The sequence below is a fragment of the Impatiens glandulifera genome, chromosome 6 (assembly GCF_907164915.1).
Source record: "Impatiens glandulifera chromosome 6, dImpGla2.1, whole genome shotgun sequence".
NCBI classification, from domain to species: Eukaryota; Viridiplantae; Streptophyta; class Magnoliopsida; order Ericales; family Balsaminaceae; genus Impatiens; species Impatiens glandulifera.
This window is the reverse complement of record NC_061867.1, coordinates 2,562,623-2,579,549: the sequence shown is the minus strand read 5'-3', so window position 1 is coordinate 2,579,549 and position 16,927 is coordinate 2,562,623. Positions and strand designations below refer to the sequence as shown.

The following is a 16,927-nucleotide window of genomic DNA, read 5'->3' as shown; positions in this document are numbered from 1 at the left end:
CATAAATATTAATTTCAACAATGAAACATGAGAAAACTATTCGACGGAATAAGATGAAAGGAGAGTTTTTAACCGATATTCTGATAATTTATATGAACGAGAGTTAGTTGACGATATTGATTCAAATTTTATAATAGATGAATTTTATTTTACAAAGAATAGAAGTTTGCAGCTTAAATAATATGTAAAAGTTTGTTAAGTTTCATAATATTTTTTTGTCTTATTTTACATTTTCTATATTACGAGATAAAATTTTAAATATATAAATTTTCTATTTAAATTTGATATTCTCACCATTTTTTAGATCTTTTATATTTATTTTATTTTAAGAGGGGTATTCGTAAATCGATTTGATTAATAAATTTAATAGGTTAACATTTTACTCGTAATAGTGTAATACTTCTCATCTTTATAAGTAAAAAATATTCTGAATTCAGCCCGGTTAAAATAAGATTTCAAATCATATATGTAGTCCAATAGTCATGTTTGTGGATCCTACTCTTATCAAATAAACTAAACCAAATTAATTCAAGTTGTGCAACTGCATTCAAGTTTTGCAACTGCATTTCATTGTATAGGGTACCCTCTTTCAAATGACCCCAATTTATATTAACTCAATTTATATTAGTCCATTATCTAATATATATTATAATTTTATAGTCCCTAATTACTTAAAAGTCAAAACTATATTAATATATCTGTTTAAAATCTTTAATTTTTGTCTCAATTTATTTTGTTATCCTCTAAAGTTCTTAACTTTTTCATTTCGTTTTAGATACTTAATTTCATATATCTTTCTGCAATAATTATATATTTAATTTGATATATATATATATATATATTTTTTAAACTTATAATTAATATATTTCTCTTTTAATTTATTTAATCTAAAATAAATGGATTATTTCTTAATTTCTCTTAAGAATATATAATATATAAGCATCAAGACTCAAGATGAATGTAACTTGTTTTGTTTTTTTTTTTAATTAAAAACATCATATATATATATATGTATATATATATAAATATTTAAATGGTTACATAATTTAATTAGGATATTACCTAAAACAGATCATTTGAAAAGTTCTCAGAAAAAAAATAAACCTTGTTAAAAGTCTAATTTTTGTTATATTTTATTTAGTAAGCTACAAACTTGGAGACTCTCATATGGGAAGATGAACTATGCTTATGTATTGTGGAGGATTTTGTATAAAATATATAAATAATCAATGACTTGTTTGAAATTGGTTATTTGAGATTTTTATTAGGTTTTAAAAACAACAATAATTTGATTGAAAAGTAAGTTATTGTGTTTTTAATTAGTTGAATTATATTAATGTTTTTTTTTTATTTTTAATTTAAATTTTATAAAATAAAATATATTTTAGTATTTTAATTGATTAATAAAGTGATGTTGATCGTTAAAACAAAAATATGATCGAATAATTCGTTTTTAAGAGAATTTAAAAATATTAAAATCAAACCATCCTTTATCATGAGTTGACTTTCTTAGGAGAATGACATAAGATGAAAATTCATCCAATAAATAATAACTCTCTTTGTAAATAAATATATTTTTATATATATTTTCTTTGAAATATATATGTTTTTGTGATCTGTAATTTTTAAAATATATTTTGCACTGTAAATTAAATATTGTTTAAATATAATTAGATATGACATTAATTAATCATGACCCATGTGTCACAAATATATATATAATTAAGTTGACTTTGACTGTTAGAAAGACGAACCTTCCTTCATACACGTTTAATTGAGGTCCATCACATGATTAAGAAATTCATTATCTCATATTTCTAATTCATATTTTTAAATTCTAAATCTTAAATTTAATTAATTGACATTGCCAAACATCCCAGAACTGGATTTGTGTTTGGACAAGCTTTTTAAAAATTATTATTTTTAAAAATTTTATTTAGATATTGATTTAAATAAAATAATGTTACAAGATATTTACTTTAATTATATTTATATATATTAATAAATTTAATAAGATTTGTTCATTCAAACTCAATACCTCTAATTATATATATACATTCACCCACACAGCCAAAAAAAAAAATAAAAAATTTTCGATTCAATTTTCAATAATAATTCTATAATATAAAGTAAAAAAATTAACCAATAAGACAAAAGTTAGATAAGACACAAACTAATGGTTCTAATACTTTTATAAACGAAGCTCTAACTAAAACAAGAAAGAAACCTATTAATTTTGTTTTACAAGTAATCAAGACAAGAAATAAAAAATAAAAAATAAAGTTGTTGGATCAAGATTTATTGTGAAAAAAAATGGAACAACAGATTAAACATGTAACCCGCAAACACACTTAAACATTTAACCAGACGCAGTTAGAAGAGGGATAAAATTGGGACAACGGATTAAGCATTTAATTAGGCGGAGAACTTGTCGCATGACGGGCTCGAACTCAAGACCTTATGGTGAGAATATTCTCATCTTATTACAGTTAGACTAAAATAGGTGATTTGTTAGACCAATATTAAATGTAGCAACTTGAGTCATTTGTCTATAATCGATATTTAACGATATCATCATGGTCAGTAAATGCCGTATGTATTTTAAGAAAATTGGAGTTTGCATCATCGAGTTTGACCGGACCGATATATAGTTATTATAATTTTAATTTTTGTAACGTTAAAATTTAGATTTTTATTTAGTTGTTTAATTTTTTAGATATTATTTTGTAATTTTTTTTATATATAAATCTTTAGTTGAATTAATAAGAATTAAATTTATTTTTTTTCCAAAATAAAATATCCTTCTCAATATATTTTTAACTAAAATAAATATATATATATATATACCTTTAATTAATATAACTTTACACATTATATAACTTGACCTTGTATCATACATATCCTTTAATTACCCAAAATAGATTTCGAAAAGTATTAAGCACAAAAGAATAGAAAGAAATTTAAAAAGTCTTTATCTGTTAGATTTTATCTAGTAATTACAGACTTTGATTTTCACATGTTGAAAACTGAGACATGTTTATGTCATTATTTGTCTATTCCATTTTTTTCCGCCTAAAATCATAAAAGCTTATCCAAAATATTATTTTATAATACTTTTTAATCTTTTAAGTATAACGTCATATTTATTTTAAGTTATAAATAAAAAAAATATTATATATAATTTTTAAATTTAAATAGTTTATATTATTCCAAAAATTATTCAATAATAAATTTAAGACTTTCCACCTGTTAAGTTTATGAGCAAAACAAAAAAAAATGAAAAATTAATTGAGTGATAAATATCTAATAACATAAAGAGAAAAAAAATTAAAAATAAAATAAAGACTATTTTATACATGTTATGGTCCAGTAGAGCTTGACATCGTGCATAAACGTTCGTATTCGACTCGAGCAAGTCGTGTTAGAATCTCAATCGTGTCGTGTTGTGTCGTGTCTCAATCTTATGCGTGTTCGTATCGTGTCTTGACCCACTCAAAATATTATGATTCACGGACTCTTTTATGTCGTGTTATTCGTGTCCACGAGTTTATTCGTGACGTGCTAACTCGTATTTAAATTTGTGTTAGGTGTTATTCCGACTAAATTTTATCATCATGTCAACACAATCGTGTTTAGACACACTAATGTTAATTATTTATTATTTATATATATATATATATTAAATTATATTGTTAGTAAAATTATAAAATATGATTATTAATTTATTTTAATTTATTTTTTTTAAAATTTAAATTAGTTTAATAAGTTAAATAAATTAAATTTATTTAAAAAGTTATTTAATATGTAAAATATGTAAATATAAATTTTAACATACAAAATAAATAATAATTTGAATGTAAATTTTATTTAAAACGTGCTTTAAAACATATAAATAATTATTCAAATAAAATAGTTAAATTTGTTATTATAAAATTATTAATTTATTTTAAAAAAATAATATATCAAGCTAGTTAAATATGATAAATGTGAAATTTTATAATTTTTAAAATATTAGATAATAATTAATACTTAATTATTTATTAAGTATATATGATATTTATTATTATAAATAATTAAAAGTAGTGGAGATTTTTTTATGATGGAATATAGCTTTTTTTTTTATATATATTTTATTAACTTTTAAAATTTTAGAGTGATTAATATAAATTAATTGACTTATCAATTATGTAATCAATCGTCACTGTTCACTGTTGTATTCACTCTAAAATATTTTTTTTTTTATATTTTTATAAATTAAATTTTTATTTAATTAATAAAATTAATTTAATTTTTTCATTTTATAAATTATATTCTTTTGTTTGATAAAGTTTTATAATAACTTGTAAAATTTTGGAGTGATTTAAGATTTTTTAAAATGATATGATGATAAATAATTAAATATGTGATCAATTACTAGGACACTTGAAGAGATGTGCTAAGTTGATAATGTTAATGTAAAAGTGAATAGTTTGAGTAAGAAAGTGTGAAATGTGTGTTGAAATTACAAATATTATGATATTATTAAAATTAGAATTATTATCATATATTTATTATTTAATGTATTAATAATAATTAAAATTATAAATAATTTAAAATTTTAAAAATTAATAAGTAATTAATAAAATAATATCGAAAAGAATTATTAATGGACTCACATTTCTATTTATATAATTTATTTATTTTTATTTTTTATGTTAATTTAATTTATAATATTTAAGTTAATATTTTATTTTAATATTATATTTTAGTATGTTTAATTTTAATTATAAATATTACATTTATTAAATTAAATAATTTATTAAATGAATAAAATGTAATAGGTTTAGAGAATATTAATGTGAGTAGCTTATGTCATGTAATTAATTGTGTTTATGTCGTTTCGTGTGTATACTCTTGTTCGTGTTGTGTCTATATTTGTATCGTGTCTATATTCGTGTTGTGTCTGTGGCGACTCGTAACCGTGTTACGATCGTATAAACCCATAATCGTGTCGTGATTGTGTCGTCTCGTGCTTGTATCGTGTCAACCCAAGACTCGAGTGAGATAATATTGTATCGTGTCGTTCGTGTAAATATCGTGTTGAATCCTATCGGTTCGTATTTATCCAACCCATTTCCCAGCTCTAATCTTTACCAATATTAAGCACGATGAGCTCAACCAAACCTTTAGTATTCATCAAGAATCTCAACGCCAGCGATTCACGAAACAGAATCTTACATAGAAGCGATACAACGATCGTCCCAACCATCTTCCCAACGCAGGTCGTGCTTATAACCAAAACAAGAAGCCCAAGGATTGCGGTCCTTGAATTGTAGCCACGTTTGTTTTCAAACCACTCGACACGAAATAAAGAGGAAGAAACATACCCGATACCAAATCCTCCACTTTCTCAACTAATGCACCTGAAAAAGGTCTGTCTTTAGTAATAAGAACACCAACCATAAACGCATCAAAAAGCGCATGAATCCCGATTGAATCAGTTACAAACCCTACAGTTAAAACTGTGGCCATAATAACACAAATGTAAACATCGTCCACAGGTTAGCCCTTCGGGGAACGTTTAGCCATCTAATTGAATACCCACGTGATTACAATCGAACAAAGCCCGAAAAAACCGAACCCATATAAGAACACCCATAGAGAAATATTGAATGTTTATCGGTTGGGATTAAATCGTGTCTATGTTTTGTCTAGTTTGTTTCTTTGTTACCAAAAATAAAAGTGGCTTACCATAATCATTATCTTACAAAAATATATTTGCTACTTTTATTAATAACTTTATACTTGTTTTAAACGTGTGACTAATTTTGTTTATGTTGTTTCGTGTTTATACTCGTGTTTGTGTCGCGTCTATACTTGTATCGTGTCTATATTCGTGTTGTGTCCATGTCGACTCGTAACCGTGTTACGATCGTATAAACTCATAATCGTGTCGTGATTATGTCGTCTCGTGCTTGTATCGTGTCAACCCAAGACTCGAGTGAGATAATATTGTATCGTGTCGTTCCGTACAAATATCGTGTTGAATCATGTCGGTTCGTATTTATCCAACCCATTTTCCAGCTCTAATCTTTACCAATATTAAGAACGATGAGCTCAACCAAACCTTTAGTATTCATAAGGAATCTCAACGCCAGCGATTCATGAAACATATTCTTACATAGAAGCGATACAACGATCGTTCCAACCATATTCCCAACGCAGGCCATGCTTATAACCAAAACAAGAAGCCCAACGATTGCGGTCCTTGAATTATAGCCACCTTTGTTTTCAAACCACTCGACACGAAATAAAGAGGAAGAAACATACCCGATACCAAATCCTCCACTTTCTCAACTAACGCACCTGAAAAAGGTCCGTCTTTGGGAATAAGAACACCAACCACAAACGCACCAAAAAGCGCATGAATACCGATTGAATCAGTTACAAACCCTGATAGTAGCACAAATGTAAACCTCATGCACAGGTTCTCCCTCCGGGAAACGTCTAGCCACCCAATTGAATACCCACAGGATTACAATCGAACAAAGCCCAACAAAACGAACCCATATAAGAACACCCATAGAGAAATATTGAATGTTTATCGGTTGGGATTAAATCGTGTCTATGTTTTGTCTAGTTTGTTTCTTTGTTACCAAAAATAAAAGTGGCTTACCATAATCATTATTTTACAAAAATATATTTGCTACTTTTATTAATAACTTTATACTTTTTTTTTAAACGTGTGACTAATTGTGTTTAAGTTGTTTCGTGTTTATACTCGTGTTTGTGTCGTGTTTATACTTGTGTCGAGTATATATTCATGTTGTGTCCGTGTCGACTCGTAACCGTGTTACGATCGTATGAACTCATAATCGTGTCGTGATCGTGTCGTCTTGTGCTTGTATCGTGTCAACACAAGACTCGAATGAGATAATATTGTATTGTGTCGTTCCGTATAAATATCGTGTTAAATTCTGTCGGTTCATATTTATCCAACCAATTTTCCAGCTCTAATCTTTACCAATATTAAGCACGATGAGCTCAACCAAACCTTAAGTATTCATCAGGAATCTCAACGCCAGCGATTCACGAAACAGAATCTTACATAGAAGAGATACAAGGAACGTCCCAACCATCTTCCCAACGTAGGCCGTGCTTATAACCAAAACAAGAAGCCCAACGATTGCGGTTCTTGAATTGTAGCCACGTTTGTTTTCAAACTACTCGACTCGAAATAAAGAGGAAGAAACAAACCCAATACCAAATCCTCCACTTTCTCAACTAACACACCTGAAAAACGTCTGTCTTTGGGAATAAGAACACCAACCACAAACGCACCAAAAAGCGCATGAATCTCGATTGAATCAGTTACAAACCCTGCAGCTAAAACCGTGGCCATAGTAGCACAAATGTAAACCTCATCCACAGGTTCGCCCTTCGGGCAACGTTTAACCATCCAATTGAATACCCACGAGATTACAATCGAACAAAGCCCGACAAAACCGAACCCATATAAGAACACCCATAGAGAAATATTGAATGTTTATCGGTTGGGATTAAATCGTGTCTATGGTTTGTCTAGTTTTTTACTTTGTTACCAAAAATAAAAGTGGCTTACTATAATCATTATTTTACAAAAATATATTTTATATTTTTATTAATAACTTTATACTTTTTTTAAATGTGTGACTAATTGTGTTTATGTCGTTTCGTGTCGTGTCTATACTTGTGTCGTGTCTATACTCGTGTTGTGTCCGTGTTGACTCATAACTGTATTACGATCGTATATACTTATAATTGTCTCGTGAAAGTGTCGTCTCGTGCTTGTATAGTGTCAACTCAAGATCTGAGTGAGATAATATCGTATTGTGTCGTTCCGTACAAATATCGTGTTGGATCGTGTTAGTTCGTATTTTTCTAACTCATTGCCCAACTCTAGTCCTGCGTGGAAAATCAGAATGAGTCGGTGATAGCGTGTGCAATAAATTATAAAAACTGTTTTTTTTATATATTCGTTTTTAATTTATTACAAAATAAATAGTTTAATATCAAAAAAAAAATATATATATATAATAATAATGATTAACTACATATAACCCGTTTTTAGTTTTAATATTTATATATAAAATGAATACATATAAATATTCTCGCACCACAATGCATCTCTCGTTTTGTGAGAGAAATTGAGTTGGATTAACAAATCGGTTAATTTGTGTATTAAATAGTTGACCCATTGACTTTGAAAAATATTTAATTGTATTTATCTTATTTCAATTAGTTGCTATCACTTAGACATATTTTTCTTTTTAGTTGAAAACTATTTAGGAATTAACCTTTCAAAATCATGTACTTCACTTCTAACATTTGTTTTAACAATACCATTAAATGAATTATTTTTTTATGTGAAATTTGTGACCCTCTTAAAAAAAAAGAGTAAATAACACTTGTAACATTGTTTCTTACCCTTTTCAATCTCATAAGTTATTTTTTAAACTTTATCTAGATGAATTCCATGTATTAGAAAATCATTAATTCAAATTTGATAATATATATTCATTTAATAAAATAACATATCAAATTATATATAAAATACATTATCATAAAATTATGGTCAACATTAATTTATTTGTTTGTATATTTAATTATTAATAATTATTCGTTTAATGAAAATATATATAATTTTAATTTTAATAAAGTTTTGTATACAATTATATAATTTGATATGTTATAAACTACATAATTAAACATTTATAATATAATTCATAAACTATTCATTAAAATAATTTGTTAAGGTTATAAAATAACGATAACTCAATATCAATCGTTTTAAAACGATTTTATCATTAAAAGAATGTGTAACACTATTTCTCACCCTTATATAATTTTGGCTAAACTAAAAATCTAGTAGATTGATTAAAAAAATGTATGAAAATTCAAGACGATTAATTTGTAAAATTTGAGATACTATGGTTGACAATTTAGTAGACATGACTTATATATTTGCTAAATCCGAGCTTGATAGATAAATGTTGAAACATTCCTTGAAAGTTATGCAAAATTGATTTAGTTTTAAAATTATAATTAAGTTTAGTTTGAATTATGGATGTCCATTTATGATTAATATTACAATTGCTTTAGAAATTCTAAAGTAAACAAAAAATTGTTAAATGCTAATATCAACTTTACTAATTTATTTCCATCTATTTATTTTGTATGTACATTAATTTTTTTTTGTATGTACATTAAAATCGATCTCAATTTTTTTTTTTTTTTTATCTTATTCTATGTTTCTCAGTTTATTATTATTATTATTATTATTATTATTATTATTTTTAACTTCGCATTTTAAACTTATTTTCTTAGGCTGAGAAATTGGACCAAAGTTTGATATAATGATTGGGCTGGATTTGGGCCTCAACTCACTTCTGGATTTAGTGAGCCAGTGACATGGGATTGGCCCAAACAATAGTTGGGCTGTAAATAAAGTAGTTGGGCCAATTTTGACCCATGACCGATAGAATAATATGTGTAGAACGTTTGTGTTTGGTTAGTACTTTTGTAAATTCTAAATTCGTATAACCGAAAATTTACTTTATTATTATTATTATTATTATTATTATTATTATTATTATTTATATATATATAATTAAATATAAAATTAATTTAAAAAATAATTATAATAAAAATTCTAATAAAAGTTATAATTACAAAATTAATTATATAAGTTCACTATTTGAATAAGTTATAATTTTAAAAAAATATATATAATTATAAATTTACTTTATTTATATAAAATCGTAAAATCAAAACATTTTATACTTGTAAAACTGTAAAAACTAAGTAATATAAATTTAAAATAATAAGAGTTTAACTAGTAGAAGAGTTTCCTTAATTAAATTCGAAATCGTTAACATTCTCTAAAATGATACTAAGTCCACACTATATTGAGATTTGTGTTAAGTTGAAGAATTGATTTGACGTTAAAAGACATAAAAAAAAATGAAAAATCATATAATTAACGATAGACATAATTAATAAGTAGGACTATAGTCAAGTTGTAAAGAAGAAATTAGAACTAGGTAATACTATAATTCTTACCATTTGAGATAAAATAAATTATAAAATATATAGATCATCTAATTATTATTTTTACCACTTATGAATCAACTCCACAATGAGTGATTGACCCAACTTGAAATTTTTAAAGTCACAAACGATAAGTTAGAATTAGGATAGGCTGCGTGATTATCTAAATCCCTATAAATTGGAGTTTAAAAAATACAAATTTATTCCTCGAAAATGGTACAAATAAGATTTCAAATAAGTTTGTGGATCCTACTATATCTAACCAAAGTAAATGGAGTTGTGCCTGCATTCAAGTTTTGCAAGGTCTTGTTGTAAAGATACAAACTTTATTTTTTGTTTTTGTTAAAATATAAATGAAATGAATGTAGTTATACATCATTTTCATTTATTTATGAGAATATTCAAATTTATAAAAAGTCATTTATTTGAAAAGTCTTCTAAGTTTTGTTTATTTGTTTTTTTCTAAACAAACAGATAAGTTTCATTAAAAAATTAGTTTTTAATTTTTTTTTAGCAAATTATCCTTATTATTTTTTATATTTTTATTTAATAATTAATTTATATTAAAATAAGTAAAAGATATTTTTAGTATTTAAATTGATAAAAATAATTGGTTAGATAGTTAATATGATAATTGAGTTTTATTTTATCTCAATAAAAATAGTGTTATGTTAGGACTTGTTCTCTTTTAAGTTTTTAAAGAATTTAACCAAAATCAATTTTTCAATCAATCACTTCTCAATTATTACATCACTCATTTCATTAATTAAAATACTAAAATATTCTCTATTTTAAATTATTATTTTTTATTTTATATATATATATATATATATATATACCCTTTAAGTCTTTTTACCAAAAATAATCGTAACCTCCTCAAAATCATTACCAATAATTATTTTTTTTTCTCTTTTTAAGTTTTAAAAAAAAACCAATCCGAACAAACAAGGCCTTAGTTAGATTTTGGACGCTAAGTTGAATTTTTTTGACAAACCTAATAGACTACACATGCCAAGATAATATAATATTCTCAATTATGACTCTATTTTAACTTGTTTAGTCCAACTAAAATTAAAAATTTTAAATTATTTTATGTTATTATTTATTTTTCATAAACATTTATTTAATTTTAGATAACTAAATTTAGAGAAACTAAATAACAAAATTAAAATAAGTTATTTCAAAAAAGAGTTATCAAACAACTTCCATATAATCTAATATAAATAATGTAATAATATTTCAAACTGAAACAAATTCCATATAATCTATAATATAAATAATGTAATAATATTTAAACTGAAACAAATTCCTAAGTCTTCTAATAAGTCTACACAAGTCAATTATTTCCACAATAATACATAGTTGCTTATGGACAATTATTTCCACACCACAACCCTATAATATACATACCTTCATTTCACTACTCCAACACACAATTAACAAACCAATAATACAATGAAATCCTTCACATTTTCTCTACTTCTAATCTTCGCCCTTTTCTCGATTTCCACCAATGCAGCCACGATAACCGTGACCAACAACTGCCCATACACCGTATGGGCTGCAGCCGTCCCGGGTGGTGGTCAGCAACTCGGTCAGGGTCAAACATGGACCATTAACCCGCCATCAGGCACCGCCGGTGCCCGTGTCTGGGGACGAACCAACTGCAATTTCGACGGATCGGGTCGGGGCCATTGTCAAACCGGAGACTGCAACGGGCTCCTCCAGTGTCAAGGTTTTGGCGTACCACCCAACACCTTAGCCGAATATGCGTTGAACCAGTTCAACAACTTGGACTTCTTTGACATTTCTCTTGTGGACGGGTTCAACGTGCCCATGGATTTCAGTCCCACCTCAAACGGGTGCACTAGGGGCATTCGGTGCACCGCGGATATCAATGGACAGTGCCCGAGCCAACTAAGGGCTCCTGGAGGATGCAATAACCCGTGTACTGTGTTTAAGACCGACCAATATTGTTGCAATTCGGGTAGCTGTCAACCTACTGATTTTTCGAGATTCTTCAAGACTCGATGCCCAGATGCTTACAGCTACCCTAAAGATGACCCAACTAGCACTTTCACTTGCCCGGGAGGAACTAACTACAGAGTAGTGTTCTGCCCTTAAGAACTTTTAACTATTATTAACATGCTAAATAAGAGCTGATCAAGCTAGCAATAAAGAAATAAATATGTCTGAGCTACTACAAAATTGTATTTGTAGGCTTCTCTTGGTTCATACATATAATAAATATAATGTTGAATCTATGTTAAAAAATATATATATATATATATATATATATATATATATATATATATATATATATATATATATATATATATATATATATATATATATATATATATATATATATATTTTGGAGGATTGATTAGGCGAGGGAATTAGAGAATTATACAATCTTCACTGGAAAAATAAAATAATTTATCTTTATTTCTTCATATTTTTTCTTTTTTCTAATCAATAAGTTCATGTCACATAATTTCCTCGCCCAAATTTTCTCCCCTATCCATATCCATCCGTATATATATACAAAATTATCTGAAATGTTTATAAAATGAAAACTTTAGACAAAAGTAACACATTCAATCAGTTTAATTAGAAAATTATATTACACTTGTCTTTTTTTAATATTTCAGGGAGATTAGCTTAATTATACTAATCCTTTAATGTTTGAATATTATTATAATATTGATGTCTTAGAATGATAGATTAATAAACAAATATATCTCTCCTTATTTTATATTATTATTAGAATATTTTGCTTCTCTACTAATCATTGAGAATAAACTTTTTTCTCCAATTCAAAAAATTAAATACTAAATTCATACTACATTGAGATTTGTATTAAGTTGAAGAATTGGTTTGATGTTAAAAGACGTAAAAGAAAATAAAGAATTATATAATTGACTACAAACATTAATAATAAGTAGGACAAACTTCAGTAACATTTGAAATAAAATAAATTATAAAATATGTAGATCATCCAATTCATTAAAAGCTATACTAATATATCTCTATTATTTTTTTTTGTCTCAATTTAAATTTTTTATCCTTCTCTAAAGTTCTTTAACATTTTCCTTTCTTCTTAGGTACTTAATTTCATATATCTTTCTATAAAATTATATATTTAATTTGGTATATATATGTATATATATATATATATATATATATTTTAAACTTATAATTCATATAATTATTTTAATTTTCAGGCCCACAATTATTTTTCTTCCAATTATCAGGGCCACAATGTTTTTTTTCATAGAGCATCTCAATTCTACTCTATTTGTCTTGCACACAAAAAATATATACAAGATAATGTAAAATAAAAGGATTATTTCTTAATTTCTCTTATGAATATATATATATAATATATAAGCATCAAGAGGTCGGTAGCTTCTTTTCTTATTTATTAAGAAAATCATATATAAATATACAGATGATTACATAATTTAATTGGGATATATATTACTTTAAAACAGATAATTTGAAAAGTATTCAGCACTAAAAAAAAGTTATTTTGAAAAGTCTATTTTTTTTACATTTTATTTAGTAAGTTACAAACTTGGAGACTCTATGTGGAAAGATGAGCTATGCTTATGTATTGAGGAGAAATTTATATAAAATCTAGAAATGATCAATGACTTGTTTGATATTGATTATTTGAGATTTTTATTAGATTTAAAAAAAATATTATTTGATTAAAAGGTAGGTTATTGTGTTTTTAATTAGATGAATTATTATAATATTTTTTGTATTTTTAATTTAAAGTTTATAAAATAAATTCAAATATTTTTTAGTATTTTTATTTAATTAATTAAATGATATGATTGTTGAACAAATATGATAAAATAATTAGGTGTAAAAGAATTTAAAAATAAAATAAAAATCAAACCATCTTTTATCATGAGTTAAGTTTCTTATAAATATCTTGACATACTCTCTTTATAAATAAATATATTTTCATGTAAACTAATAAAATTTAGATTTTTTTTGTAACATATATTTTTTTTTTTGATTTGTAGTTCTTATAAATATAATTGGATATGGCCCATGGGTCACATGGGTAATGTACAAATATATATAATTAATATTGACTATAAGAAAGACTTAATTTATGGTCCATCACATGATCTTCTATTTCTAAATCTTAAATTATAAATTTCATTAACTTATATTCTCAAATTAATTGAATCAATCATCAACTAAGTATAATATACTATCAAACTATCAAACATTTTGCATCCACACAAACAAAAATAATCCTATTGGAACTTAAGAATTTAATAAATCTGATAGTGCAATTTTCAATAATAACACTCTAATTTAAAGTAAAAAAACTCCTAATTATACTGGTATTATTTCAGAATTGCAACAAACACTTCTTATATTTTTGGTACAAAGGCACAATTAACTAATAATACAAGAGGTTAAGTTTTGAACTCCATAATTTTAATTTGATTTTTTTTTGAAAAAACTCTTTTACTATCTGTAAAAAGATTGTACAATCTATTTGTATTTACAATTATTGCAATTAAATTATGTAGAATTGTAAGTGATTTATATAAAAAAATTGGAATTAATATTTCTTTGAAACGTGTTAATGAAAATAAAAAATTTATCATTTGTCATTCTTATCTTGGTTTTTCTTATTATATGTAATAAAATCACGAGCCTTTTATATTAATACTAATTTCATTTACAAAATTTATATAATTAATCTCATAATTATCTATATATATATTTAAAATGGTTCATATATATTAAAAATAAATAAATAAATATAATTTTATTTTTATATTTAATTAATAATTGAATAGATTGATGAGATATAATATTAAATTTGTTTTTTGGGTGGCCACAAATATATTAGTACTATTATGATGAGAAGACCAAACCTTCACCACAACTTTATTTAATTAAGGCCCATTGTACTACTACGTAAATGAATTTGGATATTGAAGAATATTACTTGATGAAAATCCACTTCCGACATGTTCATGTGATAAAACCAATATTGATTTGTATGTACCTAGGATTTAAGCTTCAAAAGGAAGGGTTAAATGATGGGAAAATATATTTTTAAAAATATTATAACATTTTCTCAATTAATTGAGTATAAGAGATAAGTTAAACCTAATGTGAAGTGACAATGCAAAAAAAGTTTTAGCATGAAAAACCTGATCTACAAATCGAGAGTAAAACCACGTGACCAGTTAGTATATGACACTTAACAATACATTATTATCAACAATGTTACAACTAAATGTTCACTATAGATATAACCAAACTAGAGTCTAATAAATTATATCAAGATCACACAATAATCTTGATAAAACAACAAAGAACAAGATCAACAACTATATAAATTATGCAATTCCGGTTGTTTGTCGGACTTGTCTTGGAGGTTCTTTACGATCAGTTGTACCTGGTCTTCTTCGGACGGTCGGTTTAGCATCTTGGTGGCTTTCAACTCGGTGAATGTCTCATCTGGTTTCTGCTTCGTCATTTCAAGTGACTTAGAAGCCTAAAAAAATAGATCTTTACTGTTAGAATTAAGCCCCCATAAATAACCAACAAGCGACTAATGTTTGAAATTGATCAAACGGTAAAACTCTAACAAACATAAATCATTTCGACTACTATCTCAAACCCCTAAGTTTATTTTTCTCTCCTCCCTCTCTTTTCTTGTTCTATACTAAACTCAAATAACTTAAATGAAAAAAATAATATCTCTTCACATTATATAAGGTAGACATAAATAAAATCCATATAAAATTGGGTCTCTTCAACTAAAAGAACAAAACACAACATTTACAAAGTATGTAAAGATTGTTGTTTGAGAATTGAGCGGTAAATTGCTCGTGCTCTTGGTCTGCCCTAATCCAAGAAGACCAAAGGTTGACCCATTTTATTTATTTGTTTGTCTCTATTTTAACTCATTAACTATCTATGTAATTAAATATTTATAAATTAGAAAAAAAAAGGAAAAAAAAAGAGAATAACAAGGTTTGTCTAAAGTTGACTTGGTCTTAGAAATTGATTTACTTTTAGGTAAGTCTTACTTAGCTTAGAAACTTGTTGAGCTGAAACATATCAGAACTCTATCATTTTTTTTATCCCAAATAAAAACAAAAATATTATTAAATTTATTAATATACATAAATAAAATATATTTTAAAACAATATTTAATCTAAATCAATTAGATACGGTAAGAAAAATATAATCCTAAAAATACTTTTAAAAAATCGGGTCAAATCCAGCTCCAGATCTAATAAAACAATGTCAATATTTCAAGAATTGAACTAATAATTTATTAAATCTAAAGTAAAAATCACCAAAGGCCCGTGTACCGTAGTATATCGAAACAAGAGGTGAATATTCGTGTACCGTGTTTAAGACTGACGAGTATTGTTGCAATTCTAGTAGCTGTGAATCTACTAGTTTTTCGAGATTCTTCAAGAAAAGATGCCCGGATGCTTATAGTTACCCGAAAGACGAAATAACAAGCATTTTCCCTTGCCCCGGAGGAACTAACTACAAGGTTGTTTTCTGCCCAGGTTCGGTATTAACAAAAACAACAGCAGCATGCCAACGTAATTCTACTATAAGTATTCATCCGGCTAAAAGAACAGTTGTTGCTCCTGCATTCAAGAGTTGCAACACAGTTTTATGTTTCCTTGTCAAAACAATAACAATTTATGTTAAATACATTTTATTAATTGTTTGTTTGATTTCATATTCTTAATTACATGATGATATTAATTCGGAACTACACCGCCATGGTCCTCGTTTAATCTTAAAGCGCTTACAGATGAAATCGAACCGTTGACCTTTTTATTG

At 25.9% G+C, this 16,927-nt stretch overlaps 1 protein-coding gene across 1 annotated transcript; it reads left to right on the top strand.

Annotated features, from left to right (window-relative positions):
* The first annotated feature begins 11,488 nt into the window (after window positions 1-11,488).
* LOC124941947 (protein P21-like) lies at window positions 11,489-12,327 on the top strand. Its single transcript, XM_047482339.1, has one exon. The coding sequence runs from the start codon at window positions 11,524-11,526 to the stop codon at window positions 12,190-12,192; it is 669 nt and encodes a 222-aa protein (XP_047338295.1). The 5' UTR covers window positions 11,489-11,523; the 3' UTR covers window positions 12,193-12,327.
* The last annotated feature ends 4,600 nt before the right edge of the window (window positions 12,328-16,927 follow it).

What these genes read in the sequence shown, in the direction of transcription:
- LOC124941947 (XM_047482339.1), top strand. Translation starts at nt 11,524, where the DNA reads ATGAAATCCTTCACATTTTCTCTACTTCTAATCTTCGCCCTTTTCTCG.